Source organism: Lepidochelys kempii, chromosome 3 (genome assembly GCF_965140265.1).
Source record: "Lepidochelys kempii isolate rLepKem1 chromosome 3, rLepKem1.hap2, whole genome shotgun sequence".
Lineage (NCBI taxonomy): Eukaryota > Metazoa > Chordata > Testudines > Cheloniidae > Lepidochelys > Lepidochelys kempii.
The window spans coordinates 76,571,483-76,590,621 of NC_133258.1; the positions used below are offsets into that span (position 1 = coordinate 76,571,483).

General features: G+C 39.1%; 1 protein-coding gene across 9 annotated transcripts in view; it reads right to left on the reverse strand.

The window, feature by feature from the left end:
* ASCC3 (activating signal cointegrator 1 complex subunit 3) overlaps positions 1 to 19,139 on the reverse strand; it is a 508,597-nt gene that overhangs the window by 256,130 nt on the left and 233,328 nt on the right. For all 9 annotated transcript variants that reach the window (XM_073336867.1, XM_073336864.1, XM_073336863.1 and 6 more), the window contains one exon: positions 12,259 to 12,330. In XM_073336867.1, coding sequence (XP_073192968.1) covers positions 12,259 to 12,330 — 72 coding nt within the window. The remainder of the gene's footprint in view (positions 1 to 12,258; positions 12,331 to 19,139) is intronic.

Genomic DNA, 19,139 nt, shown 5'->3' on the forward strand with positions numbered 1-19,139 from the left:
CCCTTGCAGTGCTCCTTCTAGGTCTTTAAAACACAGTGCAGACCATGCATTATTTTAATTTAGCACTTTGTTGGCAGATAAAGACTGGAATAACATTCACCTCTAGACAATATGTTACAGATTTTGAGAACCATCGCTGACAGCAACAATATATTATGGCCTTGTATTGTCATTCTGCAGCTGAATTCACTGGGAGCTTCCAGTAACTTTATAGATGCACATATGCACACCTATAAACATTTCTAATACCATTCCTTCAACTCATGACAAAACTGAGTTGTTCCAAAAGTTGATTTAAAGCTCATTTTTCTTTTTCCGATCTTTTACAAATGGTTTACCTTGTTTAATTCGAATTTGACCAAGAAGTCTCCTCTGATCGGCATATATAACATTTGAAGCAGAAATTACCTTTTCTGAGTATTTAGAGGGAGGAAAATATCAGGACTATAAAGGAGAACTGGTTATAGCCTTATCTATAGATTGACTACAAACTCTCTATAATACGTATTTGTGTGTGTGTTACATATTTTTTTGTACGCATGTCAGTATGTGAGAGAGAGAACACTTATACCTATAGTAAAATGTGTGTGTAAGATTCAAATTGACAGAAATTAGATAAGCAAAGAATTGAAGAGTTAAGGTGCCCCAAACAACTTTAACTCTGCAACTGTGTTGCATTGTAAACCTGTGCATTGTCCATCCTCTATGACAGTGGCTCATGAGTGGCACATAGCTCTTTTACAATTAAAGTGTGGCTCGCAGAGGCTTTCCCTGCCTCTGCCCCCATTCTCCGCCTATCAGATTGGGGATAGAGGGGAAGCTCGGGGCTTCTACCATGTGGCGGGGTGGTGGGGCTAGGGCCTTTTGCCAGAGATAACTGGTACCTGCTGAGACAGGGAGCACAATTTAAAGGTTTGCTGTCCCCCAACAACTTGAGTCACACACCCTTGGCATGCCCCCTTTACCCCGCAGCTCCCAGGTGTTAGCTCCCCAGGGAGAGGCAGCAGCAAAAGCAGCAGCTGTCCCTGCAGCTCCCAGATGTTTGCCACTGCCTCTCCCCATGCGCTGGCTCCAGCAGCTGCCATTCAGGGAGGGGGACCTGCAGCACCATGTAACTGAGCAGAGCCAGCAAACCCTGGCAAAAATCTGGGGCAGAGGCACGTGAGCCCCAAACCCTAGAAGGTGCCTCCCGGTTCCCGAACTTCTGAACATTGTTGTATGTGGTTTCGAGGGTCAGTAGGTTTCGCTACCTCTGCTCTGTGAGGATTCTTTATGTGAAAGGAGAGAGAGAGAAAATAAAATCCTTACTAAACAATCTAATGAAGCGCGTTAGACTGAGCATCTCTTTCTACAGATGTGTTTGTCACAGTTTCAGGGTAACTGCACCTGTATCTCCCCTCTGTGGTCCACTCCCAGAGTGCCCAGTCAGGTCTTCAACAGTATCTGTCTCTGGACAGTGACCCTTGTCCCATTCCCTTCTGACCAGGGGTTTTAAGGTTTCACAACTCCCTGCCTTACACGGAGATACCCCCAGCAAGCCAGTCTGCCTGAAGGCCAGCACCTGCAGTTTGCTTTCTCTCCAAGAGCTATGAACAGTATATTGCATTGCCACCAATTACAAGTTACCATTCAGCTCTTTCTAAGCAAGCACTTTTATTCTTAAGGTAAAAGCATTATAGAAAACATAAAAAAAATAAGCATTCCTACATACATGTTAAAAGCTTACCAGAGGTCTCCCATCAATCTTATGGGGCCCTAGTAGACTAAAGTCTGTCTGACCCATTTGGAAGGGTTGGTGCCCCCCTCGGACATACAATCCTGTCCATTGGCTGCATCAGAAAGAAGGCCCTCACTCTGTTTAAGTCCAGCCTTTTTATGTGAAAAGCCTTTCTTTTTCAATTGTCTCTGACAACTCACTTTGAACCAGTATATTCAAGCCTTCCAAGAGGTGCTCTCTCTCTGGAGGTATCTACAACCTGAGTGATCACCTTAATCACCCCCTAGCCTCATTGTTTTTAGTTTCTAGAGGAGCTGTGGCAACCCCCGCCCCCCCCGGGAGTTGTATATACTCCCTGGCCCATAAAAACCATTTAAAAATTTAATACAGTATGTTCTCCCAAAGATACTGCAGGGAGTTGCAACATCTGTCACAGTCTTAAGGATGTCATGCAGCCCGATATAACACTCAGCCTGTTTTAATATCTCCTGTGTAACTTCACAAAAACTGTCCTGTTCATTGCAACTTGTAAATATATCATGGCGGAAACAAACTTCAAATTTGTCTTCGACCCAAATGTTGAGTTGTCACTGCATAAAACTGTTAAACTTTTTGAAAACCGCAATTCAAAGATTTCTTAAAAATGCCAGTATTTCCAAAAAAACAGACTATCCCTCATCCCCAGCCACCCCGCAAACCTTTTCACTGACATATGCACATGAAGAAATTGATTCAGAAAGATCATTTGCAGGAGAACGGAGATGTAGCAGAATACCTTCATTACAACAAAATCCATGCAATAATGACAGAGACTGACATCTGTCCAAAATATGTACAAAATTTAAGGATATGGTGCAACAAGTCCTCCTAGTTATTTATTTGGTTCTGTTTAGTATGCAACCATGCACTGCTTGTGGAGTTATGAAACAGAAAATGTAATTAATGGTGAAAAATTGTGACTACAAAGAGAACAAAGAAAAAAGAAATGTGAAAGCAACCTTCTTGTCCATTCAACTGGTAATACATTAAACGCTCAAATAAATTGGTTAGTCTCTAAGGTGCCACAAGTACTCCTTTTCTTTTTGCGAATACAGACTAACACGGCTGCTACTCTGAAACCTGTCATTAAAAAGTCTATAACAGCAGCACTGAAATGGCTTTCTATGCCGTCATGCAGGGACTTCAGAAACGATCAGCACTTTGGCACAGGAAGGGCAAAGGGAAGGAGGGAAGGTATGGTAAAACACCAGTTTGATTGCTCGAGCAGCTGAGAGATTTCTGCAAAGGCAGATGATTGATAGTGTGTGGGACTGATAGTGTGTACAACAGACATAAGTAATGGCATGTGTAAAGTAACTAGAAGCTTCCCGATGAAACACTGAGAAACATAAAACTTGTTTTGAAAAAGAAAGATTTGCTAAGTTGCAAAGATAAGAAAAGCAGAGTTTGTGTTGAGAAGTAAACTAGAAAAAACAAATGTACGTGGTTTCTCACTTCAGTTATAACACATATTAAGACCGTAACACCCCTGTACTTCTATTCAATTATTTCATCCAATTTTAGGATCATTTGTGCCTGGTTTACATTTTGGGAACAAAGCAACTGCATGCCATTCTATGAAATGCCACCAATACTGTCTGAGAAGGTAGTCCTGTTAGTAGGACTGCCGTTTCCCTCTCTGCTGCTACAGCCTCTTCTCTATCACTGTGTAATTATCAAATGTTTTTCTTAAAAGAAAAAAATCATTTATTAAAAACAAAGAAAATCAGTCAGGAAGATCTAACCAACAGGTGGGTATGAGAAAAACAATACAAAAACGAGAACACAGTAAGTTTGGTGTGTGAATGGGGAACAAAGATACAACAGCTGATGCTAAGCACATATCAAAGTTTTCAGAAAAACTTTATTATCTTTCAATTTTAATGGCTTCAAGAGTTGTCACTTGAAGTCTTAAGGCGGTATTTTGATAAAAAAAATCTTGTGATGGAAATCTACATCTTTAGTCGACACTACAGAAAGAGCTGTTTAAATTAAAAAGCACATGGAAACCTTTGAGCCATTTTCTAATCTCTGTTTTCTTAGTATTGTAGCTGTAAGAAAGTTTATAAAACAGAAACAAAATTCAGTTGGGCTAAGTCATCCATTATTATCCATGGGGGGAGGGGGTTCACTCAGAGAAATTATATAGCTCCACTTGCATTTGGTAATTCAAAGTGAAGCCCACAAATGAGACGTCTCATTAGTTTGAGCAGATGGATCAAAATTAAAGGCTGAATCACCAACTTTTAATTTCCCAGTAGCCAGGAAGAGTTTGAGTCTTGCAGAGTATGACTGTTAAAAAATCAACATGAAAAGATTTTCTCCATCTGTCATAACACATGCCTATGTAGAATACAACTACCTCCTACTGTCCTTACTCTTTAAAAATGAAAATGCACATTACATCCATTAAACACAGGAACATACAACTTCAGCTGAATATCTCACTGCAATCTGTAGTATAATAATGTGATACGAACAAACCAACATGACTTTAGTCTGAGTAAATTAGGTCTCCTGTCAACACAGCCCAGTGTAGACACCACAATAAGTGGATCTAACTACTTCGACTTCAGTTACGTTATTCACGTAGCTGAAGTTGCATAAGTTAGACCTATTTACCGCGGTAGCATATACCAGCCCCAAGACTTTCCAACTAGCAACATTTTTGGTAAGAACAAAAACACTAACCCAGGAACCTATCCTTGCAGCAAAGCCCGTTGCCAACTGTGTCCACATTTCTTTTCAGGGGACACCATCATAGGGCCTAATCACATCAGCCACACTATCAGAGGCTCATTCACCTGCGCATCTACCAGTGAGATATATGCCATCATGTGCCAGCAACGCCCTTCTGCCAAACTGAACAGTCTCTATGTAAAAGAATAAATGCACACAAATCAGACGTCAAGAATTAGAACATTCAAAAACCAGTTGGAGAACACTTCAATCTCTTTGGTCACTCGATTACAGACCTAAAAGTGGCAATTCTTCAACAAATAAACTTCAAAAACAGACTCCAATGAGAGACTGCTAAATTGGAATTAATTTGCAAACTGCATACAATTAACTTAGGCTTGAATAAAGACTGGGAGTGGATGGGTCATTGCACAAAGTAAAACTATTTCCCCTTGTTTATTTCCCCTCCTACTGTTCTTGTAAAGTGCTAGAAATGCCCACCTTGATTATCACTACAAAAGGTTCCCCCCTCCACCCCCGCTGGTAATAGCTCACCTTCCCTGATCACTCTTATTACAGTGTGTATGGTAACACCCATTGTTTCATGTTCTCTGTGTATATAAAATCTCCCCACTGAATGCACCCGATGAAGTGAGTTGTAACTCACAAAAACTTATGCTCTAATACATTTGTTAGTCTCTAAGGTGCCACAAGTCCTTCTTTTGTTTTTGGTAAAGACTCTCACAAGAGCATACAGAGGAAACTTGATAACCACAGAAGGGAAGTACTAATTCCAGTCCTGGATTTAAAAAAAGGATAGTTATTTCCCTCTAATTCTGTTTCTGTCACACAGGATTCTCACTATTGCATCTTCTGTTTCAGTGTGAGACAGAGCATACAGCTTTTTGGTCCTCTGAGGTAGTGATAGTAGAGACTAACATGAGATATCCCTCTTCTGACAGTTATACACTACCTCCTCAGCACCTAGAACCTTCCAGCTAGTTACTAAACTGCACACAGACAGCCTAAAGGATGCAAAGAAAGATTCCAAAGAGCATTAACCTTAGCTGGGTGAAATAATCCTCTAAAATATCTTACAAAGAAGGAGATTTACATGTAAAGGAGAGGAAATGATTTGTAGATACCATGTACACACAATTCATACTCTCAGGAAGTAAGTAGCTTGAGGCATATATAAAAATATAGAATGGCAAAACATAATAGGCAATATTAAAGAAACACACTCATGCCCAAACTGGATGCAAAAAAGTTTATTTGTAAAACAAGGAGTAAGTGTCACACAATGACAATCCTAGAAAAACAAATGCTACTCTCAAAGGATTCAAAAATTCCTTCCGGGGGTGCTATCTGTCCTCCCACCTGGGGAGAGGAGAGAGGATCCAGAGACACATTCATGTCTACATTTTTACTACAAATTTTGATATAATGTTAGATAGCAAGAGTGACTATAGAAGCTATTTTGGTAGTAGGAAAAAAAAGCAACCAATTTGCCCTACATGGTTCATATTAATCTACAACACTCTCTGCTGCAGAGTAGTATGACGGCAAATGGATTAGTGGGAATTAAAAAAAAAAAGACCACATATTCAGAGAATAGACTCTGCAGTTACAATAGCTAGGATAAAAAGAAAGAAACACCAATCACCAGCTAGAGTCACTAAAATATTCCTTCATCTTCAAACTATAATACTCTATTGCAACGTCATGTGGATTATGGGTAGGTTTATGCTTCTTTTGAAGCATTCTACATTGTCAGGGGCAGGATGCCAGACTACACAGACAATCAGCCCATTCCAGGATGGTAAATCCTATGTTTCTTTAGTACTTAACATAGAAACACACATATTTTAAAACTTCAAATTAAAAAGAAAAATGTTGGTAATTTCAATATGCATTTTACCATTTTCTGTAAGATTGTTTTTTTTAAGATATCCCTCAAGCTACTTACATCTGATACACTGTGGGCATCACTGAATTAAAATACAATAAACTGATTTGTTGTAATTTTACATGCATGCAGTATTTAATTTTCTCTTCCGGATATTCAACGTACTGACAAGAAAACACATCTGCAAATGGTTTGAAGTAGAAAATGTCAAGCAACCATATTTATCCTGAAATTTTAAGGTCAGTAAGCTAAACAACTCTGTGCACTAAACAGCATTTTTGTCACTCAATAGTTAAAACCATTATATAACATCAATACATTAAACTTTTAAACAAGAAAGTGCTCAAACTTATAGTGTTTTTAAAAAGTTACTATCAACAGCAATCTGGATCTCAACGTGGAACCAAATTGAGATTTAGATAGCAAAGAAAACAATAATTCTGCTGAGAGTGAAAATGTACTGTTTATTGAGCTGTTAGTTTGAAATATAATATTCAAAAATTGAGTTCAGTGATTGTGTCAGCTATTGAAATTGTTACATTAAGACGACAAACTTCATTTGACCTCTCAGCCATAGTATAGACCTCAAAGTAAAATGCAAACCCACAGTCATATTTTTATTTGTATTGAACCTCAAAATGATTTTCAAGTAAAGTTATACAAACAAAAAAATTTCTCCCAAGGAGATTACACTGCTTACAAAATTTTATTTGAATTTCCTCTATAATAATATAAAGGTTATTGTAGTTTGTAGCACAATGAAATCAAGAGAGCAATTTGTCCTTTAGCCAAGAAGACTGTTCCACTCAAATCTCCTAATGGAGGCATCACTGACAGATGCAATGCTGGGCGGACACTATCACAAATTTTACTCATGTGAAACCACTGTTTCTGAAGCGGCACTAAATGGGATCCCCAGGCTCCAGATTATCAAAGAGCTTAATTTAGAACCATCTATAAGTGATCTTGAAAAGGTGATCACCTCCCTAGCATTGGAAAGCCCAAAGGAAAAGACGGAATTCCAGCTAAAGTACTGAAAGGAGGAGGACAGATTGTGCTTAAATATCTGTACAATATCCTTGCTTGTTGGGGGGAAGGAGTGATAGCACAAGACATAAAGGATGACAACAACATAATGTTGAATAAAAATAAAGGATATCAGAGTGATTACAACAACTACAAGGGAATCACTCTCTATAGTGACAGGTTTCAGAGTAGCAGCCATGTTAGTCTGTATTCGCAAAAAGAAAAGGAGGACCTGTGGCACCTTAGAGACTAACCAATTTATTGAGCATAAGCTTTTGTGAGCTACAGCTCACTTCATCAGATGCATTCAGTGGAAAATACAGTGAGGAGATTTATATACATAGAGAACATGAAACAATGGGTGTTACCATACACACTGTAACCAGAGTGATCACTTAAGATGAGCTATTACCAGCAGGAGAGTGTGGGGGGGGGAAGACACCTTTTGTAGTGATAATCAAGGTGGGCCATTTCCAGCAGTTGACAAGAACGTCTGAGAAACAGTGGGGGGGGGGGGGGTGAGGGTGAGAAATAAACAGGGGGAAATAGTTTTACTTTGTGTAATGACCCATCCACTCCCAGTCTCTATTCAACCCTAAGTTAATTGTATCCAGTTTGCAAATTAATTCCAATTCAGCAGTCTCTTGTTGGAGTCTGTTTTTGAAGTTTTTTGTCGAAGAATGGCAACTTTTAGGTCTGTAATCGAGTGACCAAAGAGATTGAAGTGATCTCCAACTGGTTTTTGAATGTTCTAAATCTTGACGTCTGATTTGGGTGCATTTAATTCTTTTACGTAGAGACTGTCCAGTTTGATCAATGTAAATGGCAGAGGAGCATTGCTGGCACATGATGGCATATATCACATTGGTAGATGAGCAAGTGAATGAACCTCTGATAGTGTGGCAGATGTTATTAGGCCCTATGATGGTGTCCCCTGAATAGATATGTGGACTCAGTTGGCAACGGGCTTTGTTGCAAGGATTGGTTCCTGGGTTAGTGGTTCTGTTGTATGGTTGCTGGTGAGTATTTGTTTCAGGTTGGGGGGCTGTCTGTAAGCAAGGACTGGCCTGTCTCCCAAGATCTGAGAGTGACGGGTCATCCTTCAGGATAGGTTGTAGATCCTTGATGATGCCTTGGAGAGGTTTTAGTTGGGGGCTGAAGGTGATGGCTAGTGGCATTCTGTTATTTTCTTTGTTGGGCCTGTCCTGTAGTAGGTGACTTCTGGGTACTCTCCTGGTTCTGTTAATCTGTTTCTTCACTTTAGTAGGTGGGTACTGTAGTTGTAAGAATGCTTGATAGAGATCTTGTAGGTGTTTGTCTCTGTCTGAAAGGTCGGAGCAAATGTGGTTGTATCGTAGAGCTTGGCTGTAGACGATGGATCGTGTGGTGTGGTCTGGGTGAAAGCTGGAGGCATGTAGGTAGGAATAGTGGTCCGTAGGTTTCCGGTATAGGGTGGTGTTTATGTGACCATCGCTTATTAGCACCATAGTGTCCAGGAAGTCTCTCTCTTATTTGGACTGGTCCAGGCTGAGGTTGATGGTGGGATGGAAATTGTTGAAATCATGGTGGAATTCCTCAAGGGCTTCTTTTCTATGGGTCCAGATGATGAAGATGTCATCAATGTAGCGCAAGTAGAGTAGGGGCATTAGCGGACGAGAGCTGAGGAAGCATTGTTCTAAGTCAGACAAAAATTTTGGCATACTGTGGGGCCATACGGGTACCCATAGCAGTGCCGTTGATTTGAAGGTATACATTGTCCCCAAATGTGAAATAGTTACAGGTGTTGCTGGAAGAGCATTTTCCTGGGTCACTTTCAACAGATTGCAAGTTCTTGCTGACCATCAAGAGCATAAATCTGGCTTCTGTGCCAGTAGATCAGCCTGCAAGTTATAGTCCCATATGACATGATCAGTATGACAGCTTTGAAATTAGCAGTGGTCTGAAACAAAGATGTGATCTGGCAGCAACATTCATCAATATATTTTTCTCTTTAGTGGTTCATCATGCTCTCTCATCTACCACCAAGGGTATACAACTTTATACAATATCAGTTGGAAAATTCTTCAGCATTGCTCATATGAGAACAAAACAAAGTTAAAGATGTGTTGATGAAAGAACTTCTTTTCACTAATGACGCAGTGCTCATCACAGACAGTGAATAGGAACTCCAGAAATTTTACAATAGCTTTGTGTTAGCTTGTGATTAATTTGGACTAATCATCAGTCTAAAGAAGATAATGATTATGGCACAAGATGTATTGATAGCACAAGAATAGCTGACATTACGATAGAAGTTATGCACAAGCCATGTCTGGATCAATTACCTTGGATAATCTATTTTTGGATTACAGACTTAATTCTCACATCAGAAAGGTAGCCATCACATTCAGCCAACTGACTGAGTGCATGTGGGGTAATAGGAAGCTGGCAAAGTTACGTGTTCTGAGTATTCAGACATGAGAGAAAGCTAAACACCTTCCACACCCACTGACTTAAATATCAAGTCAGAAACCAAAGTTCCTGATACTGAAATACTTGAAAACAGAAAATTGCTAAACAATCACTATTCTTAAACACAAATGTCTTTGTTGGCTCAGTCATCTACACCAGCTGGATGATGGACACAGCCCAAATGACCTCTTTATGGAGAACTTGTGGATTCTCCATGGCCACTGGGCTGACCTGGGCTCAGGTTCAAGAATGATCGCAAGCAGGATTTGAAAACTTTCAACACTGAAAGCTGGGAAAAGGCAGCTAGTGATAGGCTACGTTGGAGGGCTGTGCAGCACCAAGGAGTCAAAGAAGCCTAAGAGAGGTTGTGGAGAAAAAGAGAGCAAAGAGGAAAACACAGCAGGCGTCAAGTGCCAATAGCGTGCCATTTCATCTTCCGGCCCTGTGCCTTACACTTGCACTATCTGTGACAAGGACTGCCACTTGAGAAGTGGACTTCTTAACCACTTGTGATGCTGTATTACTGAACTGAACTGCTTTGGCGCTTACACCATTGTCTTTGGAGATGGATTATTGCCATCTATTATAGTCTACTATAATCACAAAATAGAGATTTTTTAATATTATGTTGTAAAAATATATATTTTTCTGTGGCAATACCAGAAATTGTACATATTTAAATCTTACGGATTTAAAGAGATTGCTACCATTAGGTCTATGCATAGCCAGAGACAATACTAGCAAACCAGGAGAGAACCGAAAGATGATAAATAAAACTCACCTAATTGTTTGGGCACTTAGTGAGCATGCTTGTTTTTTTATTTACAAATGGTACTGTAAGAAGAATCAGCTAAATCCATCTTGCTTGTAACAACAAAATGGGCTCCTCTCCTTTACTTTAACTTCGATGAGATTCTGTGTGCATTATTTGTGACAAAGTCATTTCTCTAGTGCTTAGGCCAGATGGACCGTGGTGACATTTCTTGACAACACATCATCAGAAGGAGGAGAATAAGAGGTTGACACTGACTAATTTGGGGACCTTGAAGATTGAGGACCTTTGAAGTAATTTCTCTCAATTTCAACATCCACTTCCTCTAGTCCTGACCAAATATTTCTTCTGAGAAAGAGAACATATTTTGAAATCCCTCCCAAAAAGTGTTTATTCTTAGATGTTTTTGGGAAGGGAACTGAAATCTCTTTTACCTCTAGATCTTTTACTGGAGTTACTATGCAGGGATTGAGCACGTGTTAGCATCTGTTGCTGCACTGGCCATGCACCATAAGGACCATGGCCATTTGTCTTAGATGCACCAAGCTGGTGATCCAGAAGCAGGAAATAAAAGAGTGATAAGCTATTCAGACATGTGGATAATAACCACCCCCCCCCCCGCCAAATTGCTTCTTGATTGGACATAAGTCTGAAACCTAAAAACGCACTTTAGAAACCTCCATTGCAGACTGAAGTGGAGGACTAATTGTGATTTTTATATGGGACATTTCAAAGAGCAAGAGATAGGAGATTCTCTGCTAAACATTTAAAAAACAATGGAATTCTTTGCCTGTGATGTACATATTAATCTTGGATAGTACACCTCTTAAAACATAGGTGGGATTAGGAAGTAGGCCAGAGGCTGAAAGAAATTCTGATCACTAAAGTTACATTTAGCTACATTTAAAACTATACTTTAGAATTGTCACTCAGGAAAGAGAGAAACTATTTACAGCAAACTTTGAACAGAATCAAATGAGAGATGAATGGTTTAATGACCTCTTATGTAAGTGGAAAGGAAGAAATGATATCTGTTAAAGAGATGGACTTCTCAGTAATGAACCTTATTACCGTCATTATAAGAGGAAATATATTTACACATCCCCCAATTGTCAATGGCTGATTTATTGATACATCAAACCCTAATAAAAGCAGGTTGTTCAGCTGGTATGGGGAATCTCTTCAGAAGCACTTTTGAGGGAGGGGAGGGATAGCTCAGTGTTTTGAGCATTGGCCTGCTAAACCCAGGGTTGTGAGTTCAATCCTTGAGGGGGCCGTTTGGGATCTGGGGCAAAAATTGGGGATTGGTCCCTCTTTGAGCAGGGGGTTGGACTAGATGACCTCCTGAGGTCCCCTCCAACCCTGGGATTCTGTGATGTAGTTCTATAACATATAGTTTATTTTTATTATAAAATGTAATAAGTCTAAAATCCAGACCTACCATGCATTATGATTCAAAATTAATTATAATCACTTGATATAGTAATATCAGTTGTTTTAAAGCGCTATACCAAAATACTAGACATTTTCAGCCTTATGCTTCTTAGTTAAAAGTTAACATTTAGTCTAAGTTTTTGTGCATGAAAATTCTTGTTCAGATTTTTTTCAAGAAACAGATTCTGAGTAAAAAAAAATATATATATATATATATATATATATATATACCTGGTGTCCAGCTGTTATTTGCTTCAAAACATTTTCATAACATACTTCGTCCATATTATTCATCTGCTGCACCTGGATAGTAATAAGTGACACATTACCAACTGAAAGTAAAAGGCAATGTTTCATTCTAGTTGAAACATACTTTATATTAAATCAATTAAAAAGAATTCACCCAAATACTTATTAGAAACCAATATTAACGTCTAATAAAAAATACAATATAAAAACACTTAGCTTTTTTCCTGTCATACTGAAGTCCTACTAGCATATGCACATAGCACAGTAGGTCTATCAAAATCAAACACAAGTGTTTGAATATCAACCACATCTAAGAATTGATTAATAAAGCAAAATGTATTTGCTATCCATATAGTAACATTCACAGATATAAGATCAGCTCTCCAAGTCATTGTTCATTTCTTCCACATAATTCAGATAATTCCAGCTAGTATTAAAAGGATTCTCTATAGGTGTACGTAGTGTCATGTGAAGTGGAAAGAATTTTGCAGAGTAGCAGATCCTTTTTACACAGAGTTCTATGAATCCATCACATTATTATTTATCAGTAATTCTGTACCAAGAACTTACTATCAAAATTTCTGACATGATGCAAGTGAGAGAAGATAGTGCTGTACAAGGATGTCAAGAGTAACATTAAAATAAGATTATCCAGTGACTCAAAATCAATCACTAAACGTGGCTTTAGTTAAAAACATTTAAGGTATTATGCCAATAACTTTGTCCATATCTTATTAAGCTCTCTTAGGAAGGTATCACAATCTAATGAGGATGAGTAGTTCATTTGAATATAACCACTGCAAACTTAAGATCTATGCAATTTAGATAAACATGCACATATTTGTGTGACTCTCTCAATATCACTGCTTACATTCAAACAAAGTTTATACAACATTAAGGTTGTGACAAAATGAAACAAGGGAATTCAAAGTCAGAGCTGACACTCAGTCTCTAGCTCATTTTGTTCATTTAAGGGGGGAAAAAAAGACATTTGATAAATGAGTTGAATCTTCCAGTAGAAAAACATGCAATATTCAGAAAATGGAAATGTAACCTCTCTCTGGTATGTTCAGAATGGTTGAAATAATTGTTAAACATGGATTTAATGGAAAAAAATAACTTTACATGGGTGAAATAAATATATCCATATATGGTGTCACATGAATGCCATGAGAATAAGAATGCAACATGTGTCTTTCAAACATGGCATTATTACTAAGAGCAACATTTTATAGATTACATTTCATATTCTATAGACTAATTTCATGATATAGTGTTAGGTCTTTCCTGTCTGAATGAAAACTTTCTAAAAGATAAAATGAGTTAAAAGCATAAGAAAGGAAAGGAAAGAAAAGCGAAATGAACAAATTGTGAGAAGTAGATCAAAAAGATAAAATAAAGGATAAGTGAATGCTAATAGCAATGCTGAGCTGAGATAATGATGACCTATTTAGGATTAGAAGAAATTAAATTATTTACTTTTCTTATAGTTTCATAAACATACATGGGCGCTTTATAAAACACACATGAAAATATGGTCACTCTGGTAGGTAGTATCTGAATTTTGGTGAAACGAAAAGAAAGAGCCCCATTTGTCTGTCCGAGCTGAAAGATGGTGCATGTAAAAGGTTCCATTCTCAGCATCGACAGAACAGACTCTGTTTAAGTTATACACTTCTTGGAATAGGGACTGCCCTTTAGTTCATGTTTTGAGCACACTGTTGCTGCTTAGCATCACTACTTAGAAAGGGATGTGCTTACCATCAGAAAAACAAGAACAGAAATACAAATAAAAGGAAAATAAATTTTTGTCTGGCAGTGCTGGAAGAAAGGCAGGAGGCCATGGATGTGCTTTAATTAGGCCACAACTTTATTCACTTAAAATATCTGGAAGTACCCAGCAACAAATTATACAGTACAGAGTCAGCATCATTTCATTATTGATGTCCACATAATCCCCAGACTGATCCCAGCCATCCCTGACCTGGGATCCTGCCACACTCCCCTCATATGAGGTGAAAGGGGGGGTCATAAAACTGTGTGTGGGGGGATCAGCTCCCCACTGTTCCAGAAATAGGAGCCCCCAACCCCCTTCCTCAGATCTCTTAAGGGAATTGCCTCTCTCGTTGTGGGTTCCAGGACTAGCTGCTCCAAGAAGCAGTCATTTATGGTGACAAGAAACTCTCTCTGCATCCTGTCCTGAGGTGACATGTTCCCAGTCAATATGGGGACAGATGAAATCTCCCATTATTGTTGAGTTTTCTATTTTTATAGCCTTCCTAATCTCCCAGAACATTTCACAATCACCATCCTGCTCAGGTGGTTGATAGTATATTCCTACTGCTATATTCTTATTATTCAAGTATGGAATTTCTATCTATAGATAGAAATATCTATTTATAGATAGATACTAAACTGGGAGGAGTGGTAGATACGTTGGAGGGGAGGGATAGGATACAGAAGGACCTACACAAATTGGAGGATTGGGCCAAAAGAAATCTGATGAGGTTCAATAAGGATAAGTGCAGGGTCCTGCACTTAGGACGGAAGAATCCAATGCACCGCTACAGACTAGGGGCCGAATGGCTAGGCAGCAGTTCTGCGGAAAAGGACCTAGGGGTTACAGTGGATGAGAAGCTGGATAGGAGTCAACAGTATGCCCTTGTTGCCAAGAAGGCCAATGGCATTTTGGGATGTATAAGTAGGGGCATAGCGAGCAGATCGAGGGACGTGATTGTTCCCCTCTATTCGACATTGGTGAGGCCTCATCTGGAGTACTGTGTCCAGTTTTGGGCCCCACACTACAAGAAGGATGTGGATAAATTGGAGAGAGTCCAGCGAAGGGCAACAAAAATGATTAGGGGTCTAGAACACATGACTTATGAGGAGAGGCTGAGGGAGCTGGGATTGTTTAGTCTGCAGAAGAGAAGAATGAGGGGGGATTTGATAGCTGCTTTCAACTACCTGAAAGGGGGTTCCAAAGAGGATGACTCTAGACTGTTCTCAATGGTAGCAGATGACAGAACGAGGAGTAATGGTCTCAAGTTGCAGTGGGGGAGGTTTAGATTGGATATTAGGAAAAACTTTTTCACTAGGAGGGTGATGAAACACTGGAATGCGTTACCTAGGGAGGTGGTAGAATCTCCTTCCTTAGAGGTTTTTAAGGTCAGGCTTGACAAAGCCCTGGCTTGGATGATTTAACTGGGAATTGGTCCTGCTTCGAGCAGGGGGTTGGACTAGATGACCTTCTGGGGTCCCTTCTAACCCTGATATTCTATGATTCTATGATAGAGATTCTATGGTATTGTTTGATTCATTTATGATTTTTCCTCTCTTTGACTCTATGCTTTCTTTCACATATAGTGCCACTCTCCCCCTAGCACAGCCTACTCTGTCATTCCTATATACAGTAGAACCTCACAGTTATGAACACAAGAGTTACGAACTGACTGGTCAGCACACACCACATTTAGAACCAGAAGTATGCAATCAGGGAGCAGCAGGGGAAAAAAAGCAAATACAGTAGAGTACTGTGTTAAACATAAACTACAAAAAAAAAGGGGGGGGGAGTTTAAAAAAGATTTGACATGGTAAGGAAACTGTTTCTGTGCTTGTTTCATTTAAATTAAGATGGAAAATAGCAGCATTTTTCATTTGCACAGTAAAGTTTCAAAGATGCATTAAGTCAAGGTTCAGCTGTAAACTTTTGAAAAAATAATATTTTATTCAGTTACAAACAGCTGCCATTCCTGAGGTGTTCTTAACTCTGAGGTTCTACTGTATTTTGTACTCTAGTATTACTGTGTCCCATTAATTATTATTTTTTCCACCAAGTTTCAGTGGAGCCTATTATATCAATATCCTCATTTAATACCAAGCATTCAAGTTCACCCATCTTAGTATTTAGATTTCTATCTTTTGCATACAAGCATTCATAAAGTTTGTCACTTTTTAGCTGTCTGCCATCATGTGATGTAACTGAACAGGACTCTTTAGCTAGTGAGCTCAAACCATACGGTAAATTCACAGCATTCAATCAATCTTATTATTTTTACCTCAGAAATTTGTTGAAAAGTCATTTGTTCACATAAATTGATTTTATTATGGGGTCTCAATCTTTCTTTTAACCATACACTACATTTAAAGTCCTATCAAGCAAAATTGTGCTTCAGGACATGTTAGGAGATCGAAAGAATCTCTGACTGGAATTTTTTCCTAATTGATGTTTAACACTGGTATGGAACCAAACTTTTGTACAAACAACAGTAAGTTTTGAAACCATGTGTTCTGTTTTCACTTAAACAGAAGAGCATCATTTGGAAAGAGAATTATTTTGTACTTTCTTTGGCCAGTTTTAATTTTGTGAAGGCCAGGTTGTACACTGTAGCTAATTGTTTTCTAACCATATCAAATAAAACAGAGGGAAAAAAGCACTGTCATTGTCTAGTGTCTGGACTTAACAACAAAGAAGCAAATACGCATTAACTCATGTACCTAAGAGTTTTATCCACCTTCTACACTAGGGACCCAAAACCAATTTGTTTTCCAATCCAACTATTAGGTATTTTTTCCAATCTGGGCTGAGATGTATCTGCCCTTTTGACCAGAACAATAACCAGAGAGGGACAAATGCAAAGGTTTTTTCTGTTTAAGTTTTGGCATTTGTTACTCACTGAGGTAGGAAAGGTGTTTGAAAAACATCAGACTAATGCCTTAGACCGGGGGTGGCCAACCTGTGGCTCCGGAGCCACATGCGGCTCTTCAGAAGTTAATATGTGGCTCCTTGTATAGGCACTGGCTCCTGGGCTGGAGCTACAGGCGCCAACTTTCCAATGTGCCAGGGGGTGCTCACTGCTCAACCCCTGGCTCTGCCACAGGCCCTGCCCCGACTACACTCCCTCCCCTGAGCCTGCCATGCCCTCGCTCCCCCCTTCCCCCCGCCCCCGAGCCTCCTGCAAGCCACAACACAGCTGGTCAGGAGGTGCGGGCCAGGAAGGGGAGGCGCTGATCGGCGGGGCAGGGAGCTGATGTGAGGCTGCTGATGTATTACTGTGGCTCTTTGGCAATGTACATTGGTAGATTCTGGCTCCTTCTCAGGCCCCGGTTGGCCCCCACTGCCTTAGACCCATTGCCTCCTAGCTGCTGAAAGTATGCGGGGAAATGACAGGGTTCATATTATAGCTGCTTCTACTAAAGTGAGGAGGATGCTGTCTGTTTTGAAGGGGCCTTGTGAGCAGTCTATACACACAATCTGGAAACAGATTGCTAATTGGCCAATCTTCACTTTTTCGGATAAGGTTACTGGGAAGGTTGTGGCAAGGCAACTCTCATAATATCTAGCTGCCTCATAGCTCCTTGATATTTGCCAGCCTCATAGCTCCTTGATATTTGCCAGACTAGTTACAAACACTGCATCTATTGTGTTGGCTGATGATCTCCTCCTAACAAGGGATAAGGATTAAAAGTCCATACTAATATTATTAGACCTAACAGCTGCTTTAGTGGATTGTGTCAAGAGTTGCTTGTTGGCCCCACAAACACGTTTGTGCTGTCTCCTTGGTCATGGGAGGGTTGGGAGAGTGCAGACAGAGACCTGGTTCTGCAAGGTCTCACACTCTGTTTGGGTAGGTTCAGTTCCTATATTGTCCTGGGAGAAATATTCTGACATGGAGATTCAATACTCTGCATTCCTCATTGAGGATGCCAGCTGCTGTAAGGCACATTCAATTGACTCCACAATGTTTTTTCTACCTCAAATGTCTGATGACATTCTTCTGAGCAATACAAGGACTTTTTCTTGGCTTGTGATATTAACGGAAACATCATATCTGTCTACCTTTTTTTGTCCACATGAGGAGGGGTCATTCATTGATAATTTCACTTCCTTGTTACCTTTTTTTTGGCAGGGAAAGGGGAACTAGTTATTTCACGGACATTTCAACAATACTTTGTGAAGTACTTGACACAGTCGTCTCCTTTCATTTTAAAGCTATAAAGCTTATTCCAAAGTTGCTATTAGGATACTACATCTTTGCCTTTTTCTAATGATACAGTACGAATAAACAAAACATTCAAATGAAGTATTAAGAAGTGATTAAAGAAAGGCAACAGCAAATATTATTGAAGGTACTTGAAACAATTAATGAAGGTTAAAATATGCACATCATAATAAGTACCATATGGTAAACTTATCCTTGTGTGGACATACATGAAATGGCTCCCTTATGGTTTTAAGGCACCTTGCTTGTCTGCATTGTGGATGGAGTGAATTATTTAAAGAACCTAATGAGAAAGTCATTTTTCACGCTTTTAAAAACCTACCATATTATCGATGGAGCTCTGACACTAACTTTTGGTTGAAAACGTAATTTTAAAAAAATAGGCAACCTACAGTCTAGCAGGATATTCTAAGGTAGTGTGACAAGTTGGGCTACAAAATAACATGATTTCTTATCTTACTTTGCTTTAGCAATCAGAGAGTAAAAATAGGGGAATTATTTCCAAGCCAAATCACGAAAAGATGTATATTTAACTTGTATTTAACTGCAGAATTAGTATTTTTGTTTTAAGCGTCAAGTACATTTATCTCAGACTGATTTAATATGCAGTAATGAATTCTAATACAAATATAGTTACCTTTACATGATCTGTATACCTTGGTTATATTTTCTCTCTTTTTCTCATTTTGGAAAAGAATATAAAAGACTGGGTTAAAGACTACTTTCATGTCTCGCTATCAAAACTGCATGTATCAAAGCTGAGCTTTTCCTATGACAGGTTTTGATCATAAATTACTCATATGGCATTTAGTACATCAAATCATATTTTTAATGTTTATGTCCAAACTACTTGAGTACTTTCCA